The sequence below is a fragment of the Thermobia domestica genome, chromosome 16 (genome assembly GCF_964235325.1).
Source record: "Thermobia domestica chromosome 16, izTheDome1.hap1.1, whole genome shotgun sequence".
NCBI classification, from domain to species: Eukaryota; Metazoa; Arthropoda; class Insecta; order Zygentoma; family Lepismatidae; genus Thermobia; species Thermobia domestica.
In genome coordinates, this window is record NC_137469.1 from 159713817 (window position 1) to 159738770 (window position 24954).

Here is a 24954-nt window from a genome sequence, read left to right on the forward strand (position 1 = left end):
AACTTACCCGGTGGGTACTGCTTACTGATAACGTAATTTATTGAAGTCCGTACTCTCCGCATTAACGTCAATTTTCATAGTCAGTCATGGACAAGGATGTTATAAAATAGAGGATCTGCCCATACAACAAAATCGTGAAGCCATACGTCATAGTTCCGCCACACCTACTCTGCCCACTCCGAGCCACTAAGATCACAACGTTTTGAGCAAACAATCATGGCAAAAACGAGAGTAGCCAATCAGACGTGCCAGCTCGGACGATGCTCGGTTGTTTTTTGGCTTCATATAGTTCATATGATGAAGCTACGTATGGGCAGATCCTCTATTTTATAACATCCTTGGTCATGGATGACGGTTCAAGTTTCAAAAAGAAACATCTCTGAAACCACTTTGCAGATGGTATTTCACTAAAACTGACTGGGTCTTATGCAGAGTCGTTTTGAAGCGTGATTAGTGCCATATTAAAGGGTTCGATTAACGTACGTTTCCTACAGTAGTCAGGCATTTAGTATGACGCTAATCATACGTCAAAACGTCTCTGTATAAGGCGGACTATGTTCGAATATTCTCCAGTGTTCTTAGATCACCTTATCTAAACAATTTGTCTCAGCTCTCGCTCACCAATAATTAAAATTGAAAGCGATAAGTGACTGTGTCGTTGTGTCGACATGAATAAATTTGATTATTTGCTAGAGCGGAATATGTGGTTCGAATGCATAGTATATTATACTTATTTCTCACAAGCCAAGACCATAAACCCGCAAAGAACTTATTTCACACTAAACCATACAGTCCTTAGGAAAACTCATACGTAGGTAGATCACTTTAAAGTAAGATATGAATTAATTAATTTCATTTATTTCCTTTAAGCATTTTTGGTGGAACGGAAAGAAAGCTGAATTAAATTTGCAAGTGCACACTACCCCTCATGATATCAAAACATGATTTGTTTTTCTTATATTTTAAGATGTAGCCCAATTTTTCCTTTAATTTTTGAGGCTTCCAAGAGAGCGGGGCACTAACTTATAGCTTGTTTAGCTTATACGTGAATCCGGTACTGCATTTTACGTGTAAATTTTGCTAACTGTGGTGTGCCTAAAATTTACCAGCACAAATTTAACAATAATCAGTTACACCACTTATCTATCGTCCTTATCCTAAAGAACATAATCTTCAGATTTTAAACAAAAAAATTTGAATTTTTTCTTCCATTATACTTATTACTTTTTAAACACTTTACTATGAGTAAAAATTACCATTAGTGTTTTACAGTGTTTTAGATAGGCTTATGTCATATTTATTGCTTTTTGCAGAAGAAGAAGAAGCCAATCTTTGTGCTGTGCTCTTGAGTATTCTGTGGAATATATGTTTTTGTTGCAAGTGCGAATTAGGGAAGAAGAATATCGGAAACTTTTGCAAGGACGTTTAAATCGTAAAGCAGATTGGAGTATAATTACGATGATATTCTAGGGTAATATTAGGTAATATAAAATAATAAATTATCCCAGAATAACAGGAAATGTAACTTGTAGATATGGTAGAATGCATTGTATATTATGTGAAGTTATTAATTTAAAGAGGGCTAGAATTTCGTTCGATGTAGTTGATAAAATATTTCTATTTAAGAATTTACTTATGTAGTGTCCGATTTTAGGTATTAATAAAACATTACATTGTTTCATCAGAAAATTTACTGTTAGTACTTGTGTTTCTTAAGAGTAGTTTACATTACTCGTTGCAGCTTCACTTATTGACAGTTTTAGCGTTTTGCGCATAAATACAGTGTCCAGATATACGCCAAAAAAAGAAACTAAATGCGAAAAGCACAAACTGCCCGTGCCAGCATCCACTAAAATGCACGAATGCTTTCCAACCGAGTCGGTGCATGAAGAAAAAGTTTGTGGGGCCGCGCGGGGTATATGAGTTGGGAGCAAGCGCATCACCTACGGTGGTTATACGCGTGACTAGGATGTTGCAGAAAACATTTTACATATTTCTTGTGTACGTTTTAAACAATGGCATATGTTTAGCAGAAGAAGTCCAGCAATTGTTCCTTAAAAATGATACAATTTCGGTAATTTTTGTTCACACTAGGTTAGGTTGGCTAGTTTGCTATTGTTTAGTTTTAAGGTCCAGGTTTTTAACACTTATTTGGGCATTTATTCCGAAGTTGGGCGTCCGCTTTCGCCAAGTTTTTTCGCTGTATCACCTTTGCATACTTTCTGCAATTTGTTAACTAGGTTCATTAATCCGTGGTCTTCACGAACTTTTAGAAGATCTTGTTCGTTATCAACGTATTGCTTCACAAATGTTAAAACTGTTACTTCATTGCCCTTGTACATTCGCCATGTTGATAACATATATGCTCGTTTCTTTCCCACAATGCAACTGTTTGGTTACCTTGCGCCAAGTAGTTCCCTCCGCTCGCCGTATAGGCCCATGTTTACAACTGCTTATATATAACAAATAAAAAGATTTTTCGAGACACTTATATATTATCGAGCACACAAACGATCAAAGTATCCATATCTTTCCTGTAAATTTTAAAAATTTGCTGGAAACGGATGCCCAACTTTGGAACTTAACCCCTTTTTTGCGACATTCTCTTCACATTCGCTTAGGTTAGGTTAATAACATTTTAATGGTAACTTTTCATTTTTTGCAAGGCAGTGATATCCTGTCACTGTTAGTATTATTCACAGTTGTCACTGATTCTTTGCTGTTGCTTATTCACAGATATTTTCTCACTATGTCGTTGCTGTTCCCCAATCACATAGTAGTACAGAGCGAGTGAATGAGGATTAGAGCCCCACAGGGCACGTTGTTTTCTGTGTGATACTCTTGGGCCCCCATTACTAGACAATTGCCAGCATTTATTCCGAAGTTGGTCATTTGCCTAGTTTTTGGCTAATAGCATAATAATTGTTTCTTTGGGTAAACTTTACAAGACACGGTCCAGCTAGGCATCGATAAGTAGGGCCCTTTTAAAATGTATAGTAGAGTATGGTAGAATGGAGTAGAGTAAAATGTAAGTAGCTAGGGTAGGGGTTAGGAGCGGGTTAGCTTAAGGTTAAGTAAGGTTTGGTCCATTTTCATAAAATTATTAGTGTGTAATTTCTGAGTGAGTATAACTGCTGGAGCGGGCGTTGTAAAGTTAACCCTTTTCCTTTATCTACCAAAGTTCGATGTTGAATTCACACAGTGAGTGAAGGCAGGTTAGAGCCTCGCAGGGCACGTTGTTTTCTGTCTTTCTTACAGCTAAATGGGAAGGGGCACCTGTGTTCCAGAACCTTGCAGCCATGTTGGTTACCGTATGTTTTTTATCGTTACGTTGAAAATTGTAACTTTCTCCACGTTTCTTTACAGTTATTTGCTTACCACATTTTGTACAATTTATTTTTCTTAATCCATGACTTTTACTTACTTTTAATAGATTTTCCTGATTATCATCTTTCTTCACAAACTGTAATAATGTTACCTCATATTCAGGGCTCGGTTCTGTACACGTGCAGCTATGTTTACAAAACAAATGCTCATTACATTCCCACAATCCTACCATGTAGTAACCTTGCGACAAGTAGTCCCTCCGCTTGCCAAATAGTTCCATGTTTAGAACCGCTTATATAAGAAAATAAACGCAACTTCTGCTCTCCTTCCATATAATCAAGCACACAAACAAGCAAATTATTCATTTCTTCCCAATAAATTTTCAAAATTTTGCTAGAAACGGACGACCAACTTTGGAACTTAACCCCAATAACTGGTTAGTTTATGTTACATTATGTTAGTGTAGATGTCCTGCATAATTTTCCAAATAATAATAGAATTTCACTTATTTCTACTAATATTAGGTTAGATTTGGTTACGTTATGTTAGGTGTAAGTACTTAAATCATCCATTTATCCTGTAAATTTTATGTTTTGTGCGTACTTCTGGATCCATGGTGCTAAACATAACTCCAAACAACTAGTGTATATAAGAAAAAAATTATGAAGTTATCTTGCACTAGAACATTGGCTTTACATAGCGCTTGAGTTCATAATGGCTTTCTTGTGCAGTATCACAAGCATACAATTGGATTAAGTTTTGGAACATTATTACGCATGTTAGAGGTAAGATTACTTCTCAGGCTGGTCTAGTAGCTAGCTAGTGTGCCTTCAGTGCACGTGATTCTGGGTTCAATTCCCGATCAAAGACCACAAAAGATGAATTTTACGCTCACTTACTTTCACTAATCGTCCGTCTTTTTAGCGAAAACAGCATACCCATGTGACAGAGTTCTTTAGTATATATCAGATGTAAGGTACCCATATATTTTGATTACTTATACATTGCTCTTCTGAGAAAGCTTACGTATTACGTACTCATTTATTCCTTTAAATTTTACAAATCTCTGCTTCTTAATATACACCTGTGCGTCTTTATTTCTTTAATTGTCTGTCTGCTGTTTATTTATTTAAAATTGTGAGCTAGATTCCTTTTCATAGTTAAAGTATGGCAACGCGTATAAAATTTGATGCCCAGTTGAACTGATATGTTATTCATATAAGCGTTTACACAATGAGTTGTGGTAGTAATAATGATAATCTGAATTTGCTTTTGCGTCATTTTTGTATAACTTGCGCATTGTTTGATAGTTTTGTTGCTATTCCAATTTAGGCAACTATTCATGAATTCCTGATATTTGTAATTTTTTCTTTTTTTCTTTTTTCTCTTTTTTTTCTTTCTTTTTTTTTTGTTGTTGTTGTTGTTAGGAAATGCACTCTTGAGTACTTTAAAAATTAATTTTGTGGGAGATGTGGCTATAACACGAAACAACTTGTGCAAGGTGGCCACTAAAAAAGCATGATTTATATGTAACCCAAGTAAGGGTAGGATGAAATTTGTGATTTCGCGCAGCTCTTCATTCATAGGGAGTAGGCGTGTCAGTGACGGTTGGTATGAGCGCAAGCTAGAATAGTGGAAACACATTCCTAATGTTACTAGATGTCTTATATGTGTCTGCAAGCTTTATCGTTATGGATCAGAACTTAACACTTACAATGCCATAAGCTTCATCATGATTTCCGCTTTCACTATTACGTGATTAAAAGGATCACTTTGGATTACGTTCTTCAACATTAGTATGTTTAATTCTTTATGTATTCCTCTGTTAGTATAACATTAGATGTTTCTTCTGTAAATTTTGCAAATCTGTAGTTGCCTAACATGAACGGTACCTTGAAGGCAGTAATTCAGTGTAGCCTATTCGTCTAAAAAAATGTTTTTTTTTTTTTTTTTTTTTTTTTAAACCAGTTATTTACAATAAAGTTGTGGTGACATAAGATTATGTTTAGTTTAGTCAGAAAATTGCTATTATTTTAAACTAAAATAAAGGTAATTATTTTCATCAATTAGTTTATTTCACATTCAGTAACAGCATTCCGAAACGACCTCACAATTATCGCTTAACTTGCCCAAGTTAACCGACTCCGCACTTAAAAATCCAGAAAACCAAAGTTGTCCTGAATTCACGAGGGGTTAAATTGTCTCTTCGGTTTCAGTAGAAATTTCGGATCTTTTTAATGTTTTTGTACTAAGCCTTCTTCTCTTTTCCATATTAAGTGGAATATCGAACACACACACAATGTTTTTTCATAATGAAGTGTAAAAGGTGTTTTCATCGGTAAATACGCAGTGGACTGGGAAGAGAAATAAATTAAGTGTATCATCCATTATGAATAAAATTGACATTCAGTATAACATGGTCCATGTAATTTGCTCTATTTTTACAAACTAAGTATGTAGTTACATTTATTCAGAGAGCACCAAGTATAATGTTCTAAAAAGTTATTATTGGTATTTGAGAAACATAAAACCAAGTGAACACGTTTACCAAATTCAAATAACCGATTAGAACTTGATGTACTGACTTTTTTTGAGAAATAATACTTCTACCAATTGGTCTTTCTACGAAGGATGGTGGCTAGAAGCATCCTTTTCTCTCCTACCAGTTTTAAAATATTTTCGTTTGTTACCCTTTCTGCCCATTTTATCTTCTCCATCTTCCTCTAACATCACATTTCGAAGCTCTCTAAGTATTTCTTCTCTAATTTCCGTAATGTCCAAGTCTTTGAACCATAAAGTCCAATACTCCATGTAGCACTTGACCAATTTCTTCCTTAGCCTACTAGTTGAGAGTGGTATCTTCCTGTTGAATGCTTCTTTTGCTGTCGCAATTCTTGAGCTGATCTCTTTAGTGCAGTACGGGTCTCTCTTCAAAATACTTCCTAGATACTTGAAATGATCAACCTCTTCAAGTATTCTTTGTTCTACTCTGACGCGTGTGAGCGCATTTCCACGGTATATTCTCATGACTTTCGATTTTTTAATGTTGATATTCATTCCATATAGTTTCCCAGTGTCAACTATTTTGTCAGTCATCTCCTGTTAGTATTTCTTCGGTTCTCGCTATAGTAACCGTATTATTTGCATACCTGCTCTTGTTAATGATCTGTCCTAAAATCTTGAAATCTCCTATTTCCATTAATGCTTCCTTCATTAACCATTCACTGTAAATGTTGAATAATTACGGCGACTTACTACATCCTTGTCTCACTCCTCTCCGAATCTCCACACAATAGGTCTCTCCTTCATTCAACACAGGTTGACTTGCTGTCCTATGTACACTTTGCGAATGAGTCGCCGGACTCTCCAATTCACTCTGTCGAAAGCTTTTTGCCAGTCTATAAGCACAAACACAATTCTTCCTTTACGTCAAGAACTCGTTCAGAGATAATTCTCATCAACCCGGTGGCATCCCTGGTGCCTTTTCCATTCCGAAATCCAAATTGATGTTTGTCCATCGTCTCTTCTATCTTACTTTCCAGCTGCCTGTTCAGTATGCGCACAATTATCTTTCCAGTGTGGGAAATAAAGCTGATGGTTCTGTGATCGCTGCACTTCTTTGCTTCCTTTTCTTAGGTAGTGCAATCATTGTAACATCAAGCAAATCCTTTGGCCATTCTCTACTCAGGTAGATCTTGTTAATAAGTGAAGTCAGTACCGTCATTGCATTGTCTCCTAATCCCTTGAGCAAATCTGCTGGTATGTCATCATCTCCAGTGGCCTGCCTTCTTCGCATGTCCTTGATGGCTTGTATTACTTCATTCTTCAGTATACTGGCTCCTTTTTCTTCATCATCCATCTCTTCCTCTGCTTCGATCCCAATATCTTTCAGACGGTTCTTCTGATCATACAGATCTTGTATGTATTCCTCCCAAGCTTCAAGCATTCTTTGATATTTATTGACTATATGACCTTGTTGATCTTCGATTCTAAACGTGCGTATGCATTTGTTAGCTTTCTCTCCTAATTCTTGTGCTTTGTGATACATCAGATCGTATCTGCCACGCCGTTGAAGTTCCATTATTTCTTTACTATCTGTTTCATGTACTTTTCTTTGGCTTTGTCCGTCTCTCTTCTCAATTCATTATTCAGACTTCTGTATTATTTTGATGTCTGTAGTTTTCGCCCTTCTCCGTTCGCCCATCTTCTGAAGCATCGCTTCAGTTATCCATAGTTTTCTCGGTGCTCTTTCCATCTTACCAATTAGGTGAAGTGTGTCAAGTACTCGTAGTATCTACCTAATTTTTCCCAACTATTTTCTACATTGTCTACCATATCGCCAATTACACAGAATTTTTCTTCAATCTCTTCTTTCACATCACTATCCAAAGTTCTTAGTCGCTCTGAGTTCCATTTTCGATTTCTCCTCCCATTTTTCTTGATTGTCTTTAACCAGGTTTGCACTTCCGCCACTAGTAGGTTGTGATCCGAATCGATATCCGCTCCCGGTAGTGTCTTCACATCTTGTACCCTGTTTCTGAAACGTTCCTTCACAAGAATTTAATCGATTTTGTAGCGCTTATCTCCTGGACTTTTCCATGTGTATAGCTTGGTTTTTCTTTTCTTAAACCCCGCGTTCGTCACCACCATATCATGTTGCCTACAGAAGTCGATAAGCATTTGACCCTATTCGTTTCTTCTACCTAGTCTTAATGGTCCCACCGTCTTATATGCGGCTCCTTCTCCTACTAGACTGTTGAAGTCTCCCATTACTATGACGTTGACCTTACCTCTTCCCTCCTGGTGAAATATATCGCTAACCTCGTCATACAATACCTCTGCTTCATTGTCATCATGGTTAGTTGTTGGCATATACACTTGTATTTATCAGACTATCCACTGGTTTTACAAGCATCAAGCGATCACTTCAGCGTTCTAATTTGGTTACACTTCTTGCTGATTCGTTCTTCATTGCTATGGTAACATCATTCTTGGCCTTAACGGCACCCGAATAGAATAGTCTGTAATTCCCCGATACTGTCTCAGCTTATCGTGGCCATCTCGTTTCACTTAAGCCCATTATATTCACTTTACATTTATCCATTTCCACTCTTAAATTTTCAAGTACCCGTACATCGCATAGTCCGTACGTTCCAGTTTCCTATGCTGAAATGAAAGTTATTGTTATTTTCTTTTCTGATGATTCTTCTCGGAGTAGCCCCACCCGGCGATCCGAACGGGGGAATATTTTACCTCAGGAAGGACCATCATTATATTTATTCTCCTTCGTCCCTCCTGGAAAAAAGATAATGTGGTAGTATTCCCATTTCTTTTGCTCATCTCCATGCCGTTGACCACCTTTCGGTTCATCCGCCTTTTACGACAGTTTCCCCTCGTAAGGGCAAGACGGTGCCCTGACCTTCACCCGCTCATTCGCCCTCCGAAAAGCCCATTTCACTTGGTAGAGGCTAACTCCTTATCCCGGGAGTCAGTTGGTCCCCACCTACATTAGCCGCCTAAGACGTTGCTCGTTTTCCCCCGCGAGGTGGTGTAGGTTGTGAAGTAAGTATAATTTTCTTAAGGTGTCCCCATTATTTTGGTAATCATTTATCTATGCATGTATGTTTAGAATGTTGTTTATTGTTCATTTATAATCTAGGTGTAGTCGAAAGATCACGATCTATATCAAAGGACTTTATTTCTTTCCAGTCTATCACAAAATGGAATTCAGTCTAGAGAATTTGGAGCAAGCGGTGTTGCAGTTCTATCATTCAGATGCAGCAACGCAAGCTCAAGCTCATCAATGGCTCACGGCTGCCCAGGTTTCTCCACACGCATGGTCATTTATATGGAACTTGTTAGATGTACAGAAGGTATTGTATTAAGATCTTGAATATATTTATGTTGATACGTAATGTAACTTACCGAAATTTTGGTACTGAATATTTTCTTAAAGAAAGCAATTAGGAATACATTTGACATATCAGGTAATAATAATAATTGAATCGACCAAGTTTTGCCATTTACTCTGTCCGCGCTTCACGAAGTATGGGATGTGTGCTTTATTAATTGAACTATTGACTGTTAGTTAAATAACTGAAGGATTTTTAAGTTATTTTGAAATATGAGTAATTACTTAGAATGATTTCTAGAAGAATAATTTGCTCATGTATACATGGAAATAAATAAAATTGAAGAAGTACTTATATGGCAATTATCAATAAGGACACTTCAAGTAACTAATTACACGCTTTCTAAACATGATTGGCCTCTCATAATCAAAGGAGATAGGGCACAAAGGTAAAGGATGTTCGGACAAGACAAGCAGCTTGAAGTAGTGCACAGATATATGTCGAGAGTGGGTATGTAACCAGGGCAAAGTCTGAATAAGTGGACGAGACAAAATAGAGGGAGAGGAGAAAATCACTACTGTGAAGAAATTTGTGGGTATATGAAATGTGATGTAAATGGAGTGAAAACAATGAGAAAGAACTAGGATAAAGAAGTAGTAACAATTGAAATAGTGTAGATAGAGACAGTGAGAGAAAGTAGTGTAGGTAGAGACAGTGAGAGAAAGTAAATCAGTAATAATAAAAGATGAAAATGTGATAAAAATTAGTAACATATCTAAATAAAAAGCAAGTTTAAAAGTAGTATAATAATGATAGTGGCTTTGGGTCTACAGCTTACACGGCATTCGAAACACATGAGGTTCCGCCTGGAATCGAACCCAGGTTTTCTACACGGAAAACACGTATGCTAACTATACAGCCACGAGAGAGTTCAGTAATAATAATAGTAAGAACTACAACAACAATAATAATAATAGGAGTAATAGTATTCGCCATTGTCTCTCGTTCGAAGAGGAAACATGGACGGAAGAAGGTTGCAGCAGTTGGAGCCCAGGCTCACTGTTGGCAGTCAGAATAGAAAATATCTCCCCGAAGAAAGGAGAGTTGAAATGGGGGAGTTTAAAAGATGCAAGTGCGAAGAGTTGAGTCGAAGACTGAGTAGTGCTCAGATATAGATTACTGTAGTAGTGTCTGAGTATTGCACGTACAAGGTAAAATAATACCAGTAATGTAGATGAGAATAAATATCAAAACAAAATACCCTTCTGTAAAAAATATAGCAAATAATGTTGTTCAATGCAGGCTTTCTAACAGAGACATGAGAAACCATTTTGGAATAATTTTAGAGAGCAGAACACGAAAATTGTAATGAAAAAACAAGATTAGTTTTTGTTTGGAGTTGTAGAGGAAAAAAGGATAGAAAATCCGAAATAACACCGTCCTACACGTTTTAGGAAATTTTGTGTAACGGAGACACTAGCAGCCATTTTTGAGTGATTTTAGATTTTAGAATAATAATGAAAAAGCGAAATCCGTTCTTGTTTTGATGTACAGAGGGAAAAATGTAAAGAAATGAGAATAGTGAGAAATGTATGTATTTTTGCGATTTTCATAAGTGAACTCCGAATATGTTCTCAAATTCTGTACAGTTTCTGTAACCACGTATACTAGGATCTTCGTACTCGTTTTGTGCGCTAAGTTTATGCCACTTTATTCGAAGAAAAATGTATTGGAAACATTGAAAAGAGAAATAATAATAATAATGTTTGAAATATGTTTATTGGAAGCAAACAGCATTACAGCCACAAGTACCCGAAAGGGGAAAAAAAAAGTGTTTTACAAGCATAGGGCGCTTGCAAATAGAATTAACGACATACAACTGATCATACAAAAATAGGTGAAATGGATAAAATATTAATTCAGAAAAAATAGCATTAAAAATGCAGTATCTGTTACAAACTGGGAAATACAAAAATTACAATAGTAAAAAAATAAGCACAATTAACATGCATATAGAGAAGGTATGCCATATAGAATAAGTATACAGTATAAAATACAAAAATAGATTATTTACCGTGTAGTTGAAACAGTTTAAGAGTACAAAATATTGAAAGAAAAGAAAGTTCAGAAAGACACTATGTAGCTGCTATTAATATTGAAAATAAATATTTCTAAGTTTAACACATTCTAATATTTCTAAGTGTAGGTTTCTAAGTAAAATGCACTGGTTCATAAGGCTAGTAATAATAATGACGAAAATCAAATAAGCATACAAAAAAAAAAAAAAAAAAAAAAAAGCTTTGACAAATAAAAGAAAATTAAGACCAAGATAAAAAAAAGTGCAATATCCATAGAAAAGAAGAAATTAAGCATAGAAGAAGAGAAAAGATGATAGGAAAATAAAGGACGTGAGAATAGAAAGAACTAACAAAACATAAAAGGATCTTTCAAATGACACCTTACAAGTTAACAAATAATAATAATTAAATGTTTTTTCGGCAGCAAACAGTAATAATAATAATAATAAACAGCCACTTTCAGCATCCACAACTACTTTGAGGCGGCTCCGAAATTTGCACAAGCAGCATACACGTTCTCTCAAGGCAAAGCTTCAAACTCCGTCTGAATCCTGTCGATCAACTGGGTCGTGGTGTTACAGGCAGTGATGATGATTAGTTGCTCAACCACGCCCCACGTAATAATTCATTGTAAAAAAAAATTGTTACAACCACTTCTGAGCTTTCACCCCAGCAGTATTAAAAAAAAAAAAAAAATCGTATGGAGAAAGGAGGATAGGAAATGTTCTTCTCTTACAAAATACTGATAAACTAGACTGCTATGAATGACAACCACTAACCTGTATGTGTGTTCAGGGAGTCCGAAGGTGGTATTTAATTTCCTGATATGATTTCGCCAACTAATCCTGTTGCCATCGTCTGCCAGACAATAAATGAAGAGCTTCGGATTCATAAATATTTTTCATGTTATTTAACTTAATTATTTCGCAAAGAGAACATTAAATTCTAAAATCACTTAATAATGAAATACTTCCGGCACGTCAACACTTGATGATACAGTTGCACATAAATAAAACAATCGTAGACACAGTTATTTACACACATTAGTTGCAATTTGAAATATTTCACTTTTCTTTTCGCTTCAGATACTTCCTTTTTCTCTTCGTGTGTAACCCATAGACTACAGAAATTGCTTTAAATGCTTCACATAATAATTGGAATAAGCTAACATTCCCGTAGTGGATTTTTCATGGCTCAAACTAGTTTTCTCATCTCAATTTTGCAACTATGCATTCTGTGTTAATATTGTGTGTATTGTCGCACGTAAAATAGAATTGGCGTGTTCAACATAAAATACTTGTATGCTTATTTCAATGATGCTAATTGTCAGAACAGTATACCGTAACACCCTTAAGGATCAATACCCGTCATACTTAGATTATTTTGAACCTAGCCACTTGATATACGTATTGTAAGGATTAAATATATGAAGAAATATATACAAAGCGGTTCATTTACTGAAAAATAATTTTCTTTTTACTTTCAGCCAGCCGAAGTCCAGTTTTATGCAGCAAGCACTTTACATGTGAAGGTTGTAAAATTTTGGCATGAAGTACCAGCTGACCATTATACTTTACTTAAGAAAAAGCTTTTGGAGTCAATTGTAGCGTACTCAATGGGACCCAAGATCGTTCTTAATAGACTTTGTATAGCAGTAAGTATTGTCGAATAGATAGCATGACCTTTGAATCGGTTATAAATTATTTTCTGCTATGAAAATTTCTGTAAGCAATTGAAGGGTATTGTGTATTATAAGAAACTGTAAGCCATTTACACTTTTCCATTTTTTAATTTCATTACGAGCATAGTGTTTAGGTGCTTCAAATTACGAAAACTAAACAATTATAATGTACAGTAAGGGACACTTCTGGATGGTACACCCATGTGGAAATTTACCGCAAAAATTCACTCATGTGGTTTTGATATTGTAAAGGAAGATATGCAAAATAGTTTACATACTGTTGTATCAGCAGACTTGGGCTCCAAAATCGATAATTTGATGCTCTCTTTATTCAGACGAATAGATGCTAAAAAGTTTTTAGGAATGAGAGAAACAACTATTGCAATAAACTTACAGGGAGTTATATCTGTTCCTATTTCAGGTTTTACGTAAGTGCTACTTCGAAACTCCCATATAATTATGCATCAGTGTCCTGACCAAACACAAGACGCGCTTGACAAGGAAAGATATTGTGTCAGTAACCAGTGGCGATGCATTAGTTTTATTCCACGTCGTTCATCAGACGGAAAACGTTTGTATGAACACGTAACAGATCCTCGAGTGACAGCCTTAGTAATACACAGCTCTCGATAATCCGATTCTCAAGATGAATTATATCAAGAGGATCGCTATATTTTTAATGAAATACACAGCAAACTTCAAGTTTGTCTGTAAAAAATGCAAGGGTACCAGATTAGGTAACCATGGTGGGCACTACACCATACCATGCCGCCCAATTCAAATCCCTGGAAATTGTTGATTGAACCACCCAGTACCACAACGTCCATAATGGGGTGGGTTTCATGTGCTGAAATTAGTGATGTAAGCTCCCTTTCTCAATTATGCGTCTGTCACCCCAGAGGTTTCAGCACGTATTCATGCCAATGTTTTTCATAGGATACTAACATGTATCCATGTCGAAAGGAACAACTTGAAATGCAGTATGTAATTCAGCAACATGTTTCCTATGTTTTCTAATTTTTTAAAACATATGTCATCATTATTGTCACACAAGCATGTTGTACCAAATTCCATTTTTGTTGATTTTGCAAAATGTAAGTGGCAATAAAAGCTTTATTTCTACGAATTTCAAGAAACCGACTTCGCCATTGTGTTTCTGAGAAAATTCTAGCCTCCTTCCATGTGTCACACCTGTACATTTCCATTTAAGGAATTTTGAGGTAAATCCAATATGGTGGATACCAAAATGGCGGCCGTGGTTAATAACCACCCCGATAGATGTCCTTTCACATCCATTGTTTATGTACATTGAATATAATGCTATCTGTTGCACTTTTCTTAATAAATAAATAACCTGGGTCTTGACTTTTGGGATGAACTATATCGACAAACTATAAGAGATGATTCATCGCATAAAAATATAAAATAAAGTTTATATGAACCTTTGAGGAAAGTATAAGTTTCAAAGCTAGGGCCATCCAAAATTGCGGAGAAACTACATTTCAACACGCGTTATTTCGAATTCGAGAAATGATGGAATGACATATTATCGTAAAGGAAATGACATACGAGGGCTATCCAGAAAGTAGATTACGTTTTCGTCTGTGTCCGCTAGGGGCGGGGCTAGCGCGGCCATCTTGGGGTCAGAGCGTTGCGCAGCTCAGTCGGCATCTAGCCGTGCTAGTGAGAGGTTCGTGCTGTGCTCCGTTAAGATACTGTGACGGTTTGAAATGTCTGCGTTAATTGAAAATCCCGCGAGCTGCGAGGTGCGTGCAGTAATAAGGTTTCTGACAGCAAAAAACTGTAAACCGATAGAAATCTATCGGCAGCTGTGTGAAGTGTATGGGGACAACATTATCACTGAAGGTGGAGTGCGACAGTGGGTCATAAGATTTAAAAATGGCCGAACCAATGTTCACGACGAAGATCGAAGTGGGAGACCCAGCAAAGTGACAGCCGAACTTGTCGAAAAAGTCGATGTTAAAGTCCGTGAAAATCGAAAGTTCACAATAACGGAACTTTCTTTGAGTTTTCCACAAATTTCGCGAAGTTTGTTGCACGAAATCATCAGCGAAAAGCTTGGTTACCACAAGTTTTGTGCAAGATGGATTCCAAAAATCTTGACAGAGGACCACAAAAATCAGCGAATGGCTGCAGCGTTGCACTTTTTGGACGCCTACAATAAGGATGGTGACTCTTTACTCGATCGCATCGTTACTGGTGACGAAACATGGGTGAAACACGTGAACTGTGAAACGAAATTGCAATCAATGCAGTGGGGGCACACAGGTTCTCCCCAAAAACCCAAGAAATGCATGCAAACAATGTCGGCAAGGAAGATGATGGCGACTGTTTTTTGGGACAGAAAAGGTGTGATTTTGGTGGACTTCCTGGAAAGAGGCACTACAATAAACGCTCAAAGGTATTGCCAAACTCTGCAAAACCTCAGAAGAGCAATTCAAAACAAGCGCAGAGGAATGTTGAGCTCTAAGATCTTGTTGATTCACGACAACGCCCGGCCCCACACGGCAAATGTCACGCGTGAAGTTCTTGAATCTTTTCAGTGGGAGTTGTTTCCTCATCCGCCGTACAGTCCCGACCTGGCACCGAGCGACTTCCACCTATTCCCAGCAATGAAGAAGTGGCTGGCTATGCAGCGTTTTGATGACGACGAACAGCTGCAAGAAGAGGTAACGAAGTGGTTGAAGTCGCAGGCGGCCGAATTTTTCGACGAAGGAATTTCCAAGCTCGTACATCGCTACGATAAATGCCTTAATTTGAATGGTGACTATGTCGAAAAGTAGTATTTGTGTGTGGCTTTCATCTGTATATAATAAAATTTGTTTCCTATACTTTGTTGATTTTTTATTCCAAAACGTAATCTACTTTCTGGATAGCCCTCGTATGTGCCATCTAAAAAGGGATATTTCAGCAATATGGAATGATTGCGTAAGGATTTTCCTAGAGGGCATAATTTCCTAGACAGGCTCCCAGCAGAATTCTCGGATATTTTTTTGACTTCAAGGCGAATCGAAAGCAGCAAAAAGTAAGCTTTTACTGAAGTCGGAAGTGTTGAGGACCTCCAGGGAAGAGGGGGGGGGGGGATCCTTGCGTTCGGGATAAAATGTTATACGATTAAAAAAATTAAAATATACCTTAACAAAATACAGCGCAGCACACGTTATTCCGAACACGAGGGAGTGACCATGGTACTGGCAGTTCTCAGTACTTCCGAGTTTTCGTCGAAATATCCCATGTTCACTGTTGTCAAGGCGTACCATTTTCCTACTTTGGACCTACCTTGAACTGAGAGCATATCTGAGAACTCTCTTCGGAGCATATCTGGGAATCATGCTTGGCCTGTAGGAAATCTTTCGTGCACCCGTTAGAGATTGCTGAACTATAGATTTTGGATGGCTTATATGTGACTTCCTTTACGCTGATTTAGACCGCCACTTCATGTTTGCCCGAATTCGAAATAATGTGTGTTTGAAATGAAGCTTTTCTACGCTTTTGACCCTTGCTCTGAAACTATACATTTCTCCACAGGTCCATATAAACTTTTTTTTCTTTATTGATGTGGGGCATCACTAATTACAGTTTTCTGTACAGTTCATTAACACCCTATATGTATATTATGATGAATCATTTATTTTGATATGCCCTTGTAACATTTAAACTAATAGATACAAAACGCTGAAATTTCGTACGTGAATATGTAGATGGGTAAGTGGTTTGACATACTGTGCAATACAGCCAGATTAACAGTGCTGCCAACCCAATATAAAGTTGTATTTTTTCAAATGGCACTACGTCAAGATGTTACACTATCAGTGTTGCAAACTAAGGATGCTACAGTATTAGACACATCACAAAAGAGTCAAATTTTGAAGGGTTCTGAAATAATAGTAGTGCAAGTGACACGGAAGAGATAATGCACATGCGAATTATTTATAATATTATGGCCACCATTTAACGTATTTGATCAAGTATAAACCAAGTTACAACGACTTGACTTTTTCAAAGAACTTTATTTTAAAAAAAAATGTGTTTAAATAAGTACTACATCCAATTCCGTAGACCTTCGTGGCTAAGCGCTTAGCGTACGCGCCTTTGGTGTTGGAGACCAGGGTTCGATTCTCGGCGGAAGCTCATGTGGTTAAGCCGTAGATCCACGTCCTATATAGCCTCGCTGCTGAAAGGGACACTAAACTAAAATCAAATCAAATAAAAGAAATCATAGATAATTTTCAATAGACATGAAGATCATATGCCTTTTACAGCAATTCGATATCTCAAATCATTCCGAAAATATGAAAAGAATGGTTATATTTGATATATTGCTTAAAATGGCGTATTAGCATGAATTCTTCTTTAAAAAATGATTTATTTTGGTTCTACAAGATGACAACAATACCTTTTGGTAGGTGTAATTACGAGTTCTCGGAATTACATAATTTTAAGCAGTGTTGTAAACTTTACCGTATCGATAGAACGGTATCAGGTATCCAATTGCTGTAAACGGCCTTGTGTTCTTAAAACCGTTCATGGAGTTGAATGAGGTATTTATCTAAGAATGTTTCGAAGTAAAGGCTATGGGAAAAAGTTAAAATTTCAATTCCTTGTATTTTGTTCCTATTCATTCGAAATTCATGATATCGTGGCCATAATATTAGTCATGTGCATTGGCCCGTCCGGATCACTTGCGTTATTACTGCTATAGAGGAGAGCAAAATTTGGATATTTGTGATACTGCAGCGTCCTTAGTTTGCAGCACTGAATAACAAATATGACATTGTAAGATTTCGTTTAACATGTAGATTTAGAACATGTGGTAAGCTGACATAGTACTATTTAAAAAAAACTTTCAATTAGATTTGCAACACTGTAAACGTAGTGACATTACAAAGTATCTCAATACCCCTTCTATTTTGTTTTTCGTCTATTAGCTTAAAAGTTGCAAGAGTGTCTTAAGATAAATGGTCGACCCTGCATATATTGTCACATGCCCGCTAGGAAGGACGAAAGAAAAATTTTGTCATTGATAGAGACACGATAGAGAACATTAATAGAAATTGATTGACATTGATAGAGAACTTTTTTAACGACCAAAGCCAATAGTCAAAATGTTGTACCTCAAAAAAAAATTTAAAATCAATTATTTAAAGACTGAAACAGTATATCTTTCAAATAGTTTCATTAAACCTTGATATATATATATATATATATATATATATATATATATATACGTATTTTCTTAACTCTGACGTAAAACTTATGCAGAAGAAAGCTGCGGAGATTAACTGTTCGTAAGTTTTTTTAATAATATTCTAAGGCGAAGTTTTTCTCTTGGTTAAGAACAATCTTACTATAAGAAAAATTTAACTTTACTTTGATTGCGTTTCTTAGGTTATAAATAGGACAGTGTGAAACTATACCTCATAGTTTTTTGAAAATGGTTCTCTATAGGTCTTAAAACCAGGATTGGGGAAGTCTGGGTAAAAATGGCTTCTGTATTTAGGGCAGTTTATTGATGGCCGGACAAATTTTTTGACTTTTACGTCCCACGCGACTCACAATTTTGGTGTCATTTTTAGTGGAAGGCATAGAAAATGTAATGGTATTCATGCTAATTTACAGTGGGCTACTCTGTAAGAAGAAATTGCTGACCAGCTAGTTGTTTTAGTGCTGTTCAGCAATAACTCGCGGAAGGAATATTTCACAAATTCTTCCAGTTACTTTCTACTAGTATTGTGATGTACCTGATGATCGAATCCCCACTTGATTGCGATTTGAACATATTTCAAGCAGAGATGTATGAAAGTTACTTTGCAATTTGCATGAAGAAAAATACTTAGTCAGCCAAAATTTAAAAACTTCTTTTACCTCAAAAACTATTAGACCGATCAGCATGACAAAACAAGAGTTTATTGCTGTATAACAACTTTTCTTTATTTGATAGAGCTTCTGGTTTGATATAGCTTTTTAAATTGCCAGGTAATAGTCGAATAAATTAGGAAATCGGAGAAAACAGTTTACAGATTTTTCCTTTGTAACTTCCCTTGAATACATAGTACCGACACGTGCTTCATTCCTTTCGAAAGCCTACTCTCCTGTGATTGAAATCAAGTGTGATTCGTGTCTGTATTTTAATTAATACGTGAGATATAAGTATTTCATTGAAAGCCAGCGATTTCTTTAAAAATCCCTTGAAGTCAAGGGGTATCTTCTTCTTAATTCATCGTTAATGGAAACAATATTTTTCTATGTGTAAATAATAAAACAATATAGTAAAGTTGTATTTTTTCATTTTAATGTAGGAATTTCATGCCATCTTTCGTTACTCTTCCTTTGTAAGTAGGTTCGTACCTTATAGTTATAACTAGGTAGGGAAAAGCATGTTTTCATCAATGTTCTGTATTCGGTATGTGAGTTGCACTAAAAGGAAAGTATGTGTTTTGAAAGAAGCCATTCTTTATCTAAATGTATAGTTTAGTAAAGTATGAAGTTTATGAATGATTTTTTTCTCTCTTTTACAGTTGTCAGCTTATATTCTTCACACAGCGCCTGAACACTGGGCTAATCCGGTTGTTGATCTCGTTAACATCTTTCAACCAAGAAACTTTCCCAACGTACCATCGGAACGATTAATGTGCTTACTTTTAGAAATATTAACAGTGTTGCCTGAGGAGGTAAGATATTTGTATATTATCATTATTTACTATCGATGTAATTTTTAAAAAAATATATATTCAACAATTTGATAAAAGAAATCAAGCACAAAACATCGAAGTACCACCAATTTTCAATTAATTTAATGAACAATGAGGAATACCGACTTTTGGGTCTTATTGTGTGTAGTGGTATCATCATAATAAGTGAATATTTCCATTTTCCCTCTTTCTCTCTAATATCTGTTTTGATGTAAAGCATCCCTTCCAACTTTAATTATTTCGCCTGAACCTATACTGATATCTAATTACATCGTTTACGTCTGAAGTTTACCGTGCCAAAACAATGTCAGACAAAAGTTTGCAGCCAAGTTGCATTGATATTCCTTGAAGCTGTTTTATGCCCTGGTTAAGTGAGACATTATTAAAGTCTCCCACCATTTCGTAAAAATTGTAGTTTCGATAAATATAAGAGCTATAAATGTATTTTTTTTCTTTATATAAGACTTACCTTTCCATTTATTTCTACCCTTTGTTGTTATTGACAATACATATTTTGATACTGCTACTCTTCAGATTGCATTCCTTCTCTAAGAGTTCCCAGGACTTGATTTTTTTTTTCTCTCTCTCTTTCTTTCTTTCTTCCAACAAACTGGGTAACTTGAGAGAACACCGTATCCAGGCTAGAGATAAAAGAAATCTTGTTTTCATGCCTGTATGGTTAGTATACACACTTTTCGGCATGGGAGACGTGGTTTCAGTTCCCGATGGAAACTCATGTGGTATAAATTCCACATTCAGTTGCAGACCCATGTCTCCCATATCCTTGGTAGTGACAAAGAAAAAGGTTATAACTGGAAAGAGACATTAAACTTCAAATCAATGAACCAAATAAGGGTTTACTTTCACGGATACTAAGAAACGTGCATTACTGGTGTTTACTGTCCTGCAGAAGTGCAGCAGAGAATGATAAATATGGCACAGAATTAATTGAAGGAATGTAAATGTACACAGGGCTGTAGAATGAATGGTTTGTTATATACAGAGTGTTTCCGCCACGTTCTTCCTAGTCACTGAATGTTTCGTTGTTTTTATCTCAGTACACTTTGTGGCTTGACTAGCTTTACGATACAACTGGAGGTCTTTAAACGTTTTATTATTTTCAAAAAAGAAGTTACAAGACTTATAACTTACTGTAGTGCGAGCGAGGTAGTCAATGCTTTGTTTCCGAATTGTAAGTTAATACAATAAAATAGCACGTTATTAGTGGTTCATGAGAAAGCTATGTAGAAGTATGCTATGTAGCTTTATATATATATATATAAAGTCTACTTTACGTCTACGTACCAACTCACTTATATTTTTAATCTTGGCAGTATGCTAGCAAACATTTTAATATGGTAACAAATATTTTCTGTTCATTGTAGTTGTATTTTCATATAATTTTATAGTTTCAGAGTATGCATCTTGTCCAGAGTCAGAAAGGCGTTGTAAGGAATGAACTCCAAAGAAATATACCTCAAAGTAAGAGCCTAGGTTTTTTGTACTTCTATGTTAATTTACTTGTGAAATGTTAGAGTTAATATAGGACAAAATACAAGTTCTAAACAAATGTGTGGGTATATAATTCCACATATTTTCAAGGAAATATCTGTAATTATATAAATTATACCTTTGGTGTTCCATCCGTGTTTATTTACAAGTAGTACATTCGTCACTGTCAGAAGTATATGTTTCATCGCTTGGGGAAAACCAACAGTAGATACGAGGGTGATTCAGAAAGTAATGCTTCCAAGGTTGATACATTTGTTTGTAATTGACAGATAGCATCGATACAGGTATCAGTGGAAAGCTTGCAATGTCAGTTATAAATGGTAGCATCATTTTTGAACATAGTCCCCGTTACGGGTAACCAGGGTGGAAAAAATCATGATTTAAAAAAAAAAAAAAAAAAAAAAACTCATTTTTGATGATTTTTTTATTTAAATCGATTTTTTTTATTTAAATCAAATCTTTCTTCTCGTATAATACAAGTCGCGAACTGAAGAAAAAGCATTACGAATTAGTATTAAATGCCAATTATGCCATTTAAGTGAAAGTATTGGGGTTGAATTTTGAATTAATCCCCAATCGTTAACCTATATCAATCCCAAACAATGTTTCTTAATTTTAAATTGTGGCTTTTTTTTTTTGGTAAATTATAGACTTTCAGTCAAGCATCATGGTTTATCCTAGGATCATGGTTCATACCTCATTCTCTTCAGAATAGAACAGCCTTTAAAACGGAAACATTCACATTTTCCCTATCATGTCCCTGAAGCGGAAAATTTTGTGACAAGTCGGGATTTTTTTTTTTTTTTAAATTTTGATCCTCTCTGGACTTCCTTGTGTTAACGCAGATCTCTAAATCAACTGGAAAATACTAAGGGTGTTCTAAATTTCAAGCTTCTATGTTGAATAGTAAAGGCGGGAAAAATATTTAACAATGAGCTAAGAACATCCCCACAATACCCCAGATGACCCGGATGTAATATAAAGATTTCCTCAGACATCCCTATTTATCCTAGAATCATGATTTGTGCATTATTCTCTTCAGAATAAAACAGAGTTTCAAACGGTGCCATTGAAATGTCTCCATCGTGTAGGCTATCTGGGGCTGGAAAAGCACCAAAAAAAAAAAAAAAAAAAAAAAAGTTTTCTGTTAAGAAATATCCCCTTTTTTAATTTTTACCCCTCTGTACCGCCTCTGTTTAAAGGCAAAATTCTGAAACAAATCTGAAAAATACTAAGGGGTACAGTGAATGTGTGCTCAAAATTTCAAACTTCTAGATGCAAAAGTAAGCCCGCGAAAAATAATATCCCCAAATAACCCAGATTCCCGTATAAAACAGGATCTCAGGTAACAGTTTCTTGAGACATCCCTATTTATCCTAAGATCATGGTTCGTACATCATTCTATTCAGAATAAAACAGCCTTTCAGATGGTACCACTCATATGTCTGCATCTTAGGCGGGAAAATCGCAAAGAAAGCTATTTTTGTTAAAAATATCCACTTTTTCTTACATTTTTGCCCCTCTGGACCCCCCTGTTTTCTCGCAGAGATTTGAAATAATCTGAAAAATACTAAGGGTGCACTGAACGAGTGGGCAGAATTTCAGTCTTCTGAGTGCAAAATGTAGGCCCGCCAAAAAATAATAAAAATAGGCACAACAAAAAATCTTCCTGAAAAAACGAAGTAAAAAGCTTTATTGGTACTTTTTAATTGAATAATAAAGATTTTATCCTATCACCTAAAAATAGGTGATATAATTTAAAAGGTTAAGCATTAAGGAAAAAGTACAGCAACGCTTATCAAAGTGACATTTTTCTCCACAAAAGTTACTGATATTTGGCAGGGCATATTTTTAAGGAAATTGTAACTAGCTTGCGGCATGAAATACATAAATTTTGCCTAAAGTTATAAAATCTTTAAAAAAAAAAAAAAAAAAAAGGGAGAGGGGATAGGACATTTCTAAATACGCCCTATTATCTGGGAACAAATATATAGACGCGCACACAAAAGAATCTTCGTCTTAAATGTCGATGGTGATTTCCCCGTTGGAATAGTTAACGATTTACAATATAAACCCTATGTTACGAAGAGAAGAAAACAGAATTACCCTGTTACCCGTTCAAAACGGGATTTTCCCTAATCATCCTCTCCGTGACACTTGCTTTCATACTATGCTGTACATACTGTACATTTGAGTCTCATTGTATTATGATTATCTTCCATAATCGAAATATCAGAACAGAAACGGGACTTGACTTATTTTCACCTTAAATTATTTCGGAATTTGATTTAAATCAACGATTTTTATTTAAAAAATCAAGTGATTTAAATCAATCCACTCTGCGGGTAACACTTGCACCAATACGAAACAAGGTTTCTCATGCCGTCGGCGAAGAATTGTGGTGGCTGCTATTGGCGAACTGCTGCTTCCACCTCCGCGTCAGAACTGTAGCGTTGGCTCTGAAGGTGATCCTTAAGTTTGGGGAAGAGTCAAAAGTCGCAGGGCTCAAGATCCGGACTATAGCAGGATGAGGAAGAATGTCAACAAACACTTTGCCAGCAGATGAGACAACTTTGAACTTTTTGGAGGAGGAGAGGACGTGTGACGGTACTCCATGGACTGATGCTTCCTTTCCGGGTCGCAATAGTGTATCGACGACACGTCGCCCTCGATGAATATTCCTGGGCGTATAGCCTTCCGCAGTCAGAAATTCAACCGGACGTCACCACTGGATGCCATAGATTGTTCCATTGCTCTGGAATGAGAATAGATAGGAAGATGAAAGAAGTGACATTCTTTAGCTTAAACATCAGTGCATTAATGATAAGCAGTTTTGAATGCAGCACTATTGACCAAGAAGTGGGCTTGGAGACATTACTTTCTGAATCACCCTCGTACAAAGTTTAACAAAATTACTTCAGAATAAAAGTTAACGATTATTATTGGCAAGAATGACATAGCCCTTCTTTTTCAGCACCATCGAGGTAAGATTTTCTCCGATTTTTTCGAAAACAAATGAGAATCTACCGTAATCTTAAGTGTTTCACTTTGTTTACCTCTATGTAATTTATCGATTAACATGTTTCATCGTTGGGTAATGTGATAGTTAAACAAGAATCAAAATTTACGAGTTAATGATGATTTATATCTCGTTAACTATGCTGCATATTGACATCTTGCTAGCGTCATAGGAAGATCTTGAAGAGAATACAGACAATGCAAAACTATGCTCAGATTTTCTAACATTCTACGTACAGATTCCTGTAATTCCTGAATTTTCTTTAAACTTCCAAGCTTTGACTCTTTTCTGGAGTCTTGGTCACGGAGGTTAAAATCAGGAAGAAAAATAATAGAAACATCTAGGGATAAATATGGAACAGACTCACCAAGGGAACAATTGTTTTGTACGGAAACACGTGTCAAGTACGTCAGTGGTCTCCAGATGAAGATGATGATGCAAACTAAAATATGGCGGAGTCGATTTGGTGCTCCTATCTTGTTTCATGTTAAAAGGTTGCCAACGCATGTTATTAGTTTTATTGTCATGACAATGCTGTGAAACATATTTTAATTTGCATCACCTCCATCTGGAGACCACTGACGTACTTGACACGTGTTCTCGTTACAATACAGCTCTTCCCTTGGTAAGTCCGTTCCATTGTTATTCCTTGATATTTCTATTCTTATTCTTCCTGTTTTTAACCTCGGTGAGCAAGAGTCCAGGGGAGAAATGAAATCTTTAAGTTTTAGGCCCCACGGTTATGCTGGCTAGGCTACAGTTGGCGGTGATG

At 36.1% G+C, this 24954-nt stretch overlaps 1 protein-coding gene across 2 annotated transcripts in view; it reads left to right on the plus strand.

Moving 5' to 3' along the window:
- Positions 1-1324: 1324 nt before the first annotated feature.
- Positions 1325-24954, plus strand: part of cdm (importin-13-like protein cdm) — a 78895-nt gene continuing 55265 nt past the window's right edge. Inside the window, exons 1-5 of one of the 2 annotated variants that reach the window (XM_081743237.1) lie at positions 1325-1471; positions 9037-9200; positions 12744-12911; positions 19478-19630; positions 21061-21133. In XM_081743237.1, the coding sequence (XP_081599363.1) occupies positions 9048-9200; positions 12744-12911; positions 19478-19630; positions 21061-21133 (547 nt within the window). In that variant the 5' untranslated portion in view covers positions 1325-1471; positions 9037-9047. Of the gene's footprint in view, positions 1482-9036; positions 9201-12743; positions 12912-19477; positions 19631-21060; positions 21134-24954 lie in introns of both variants that reach the window. The other variant, XM_081743236.1, reaches the window with a different exon arrangement.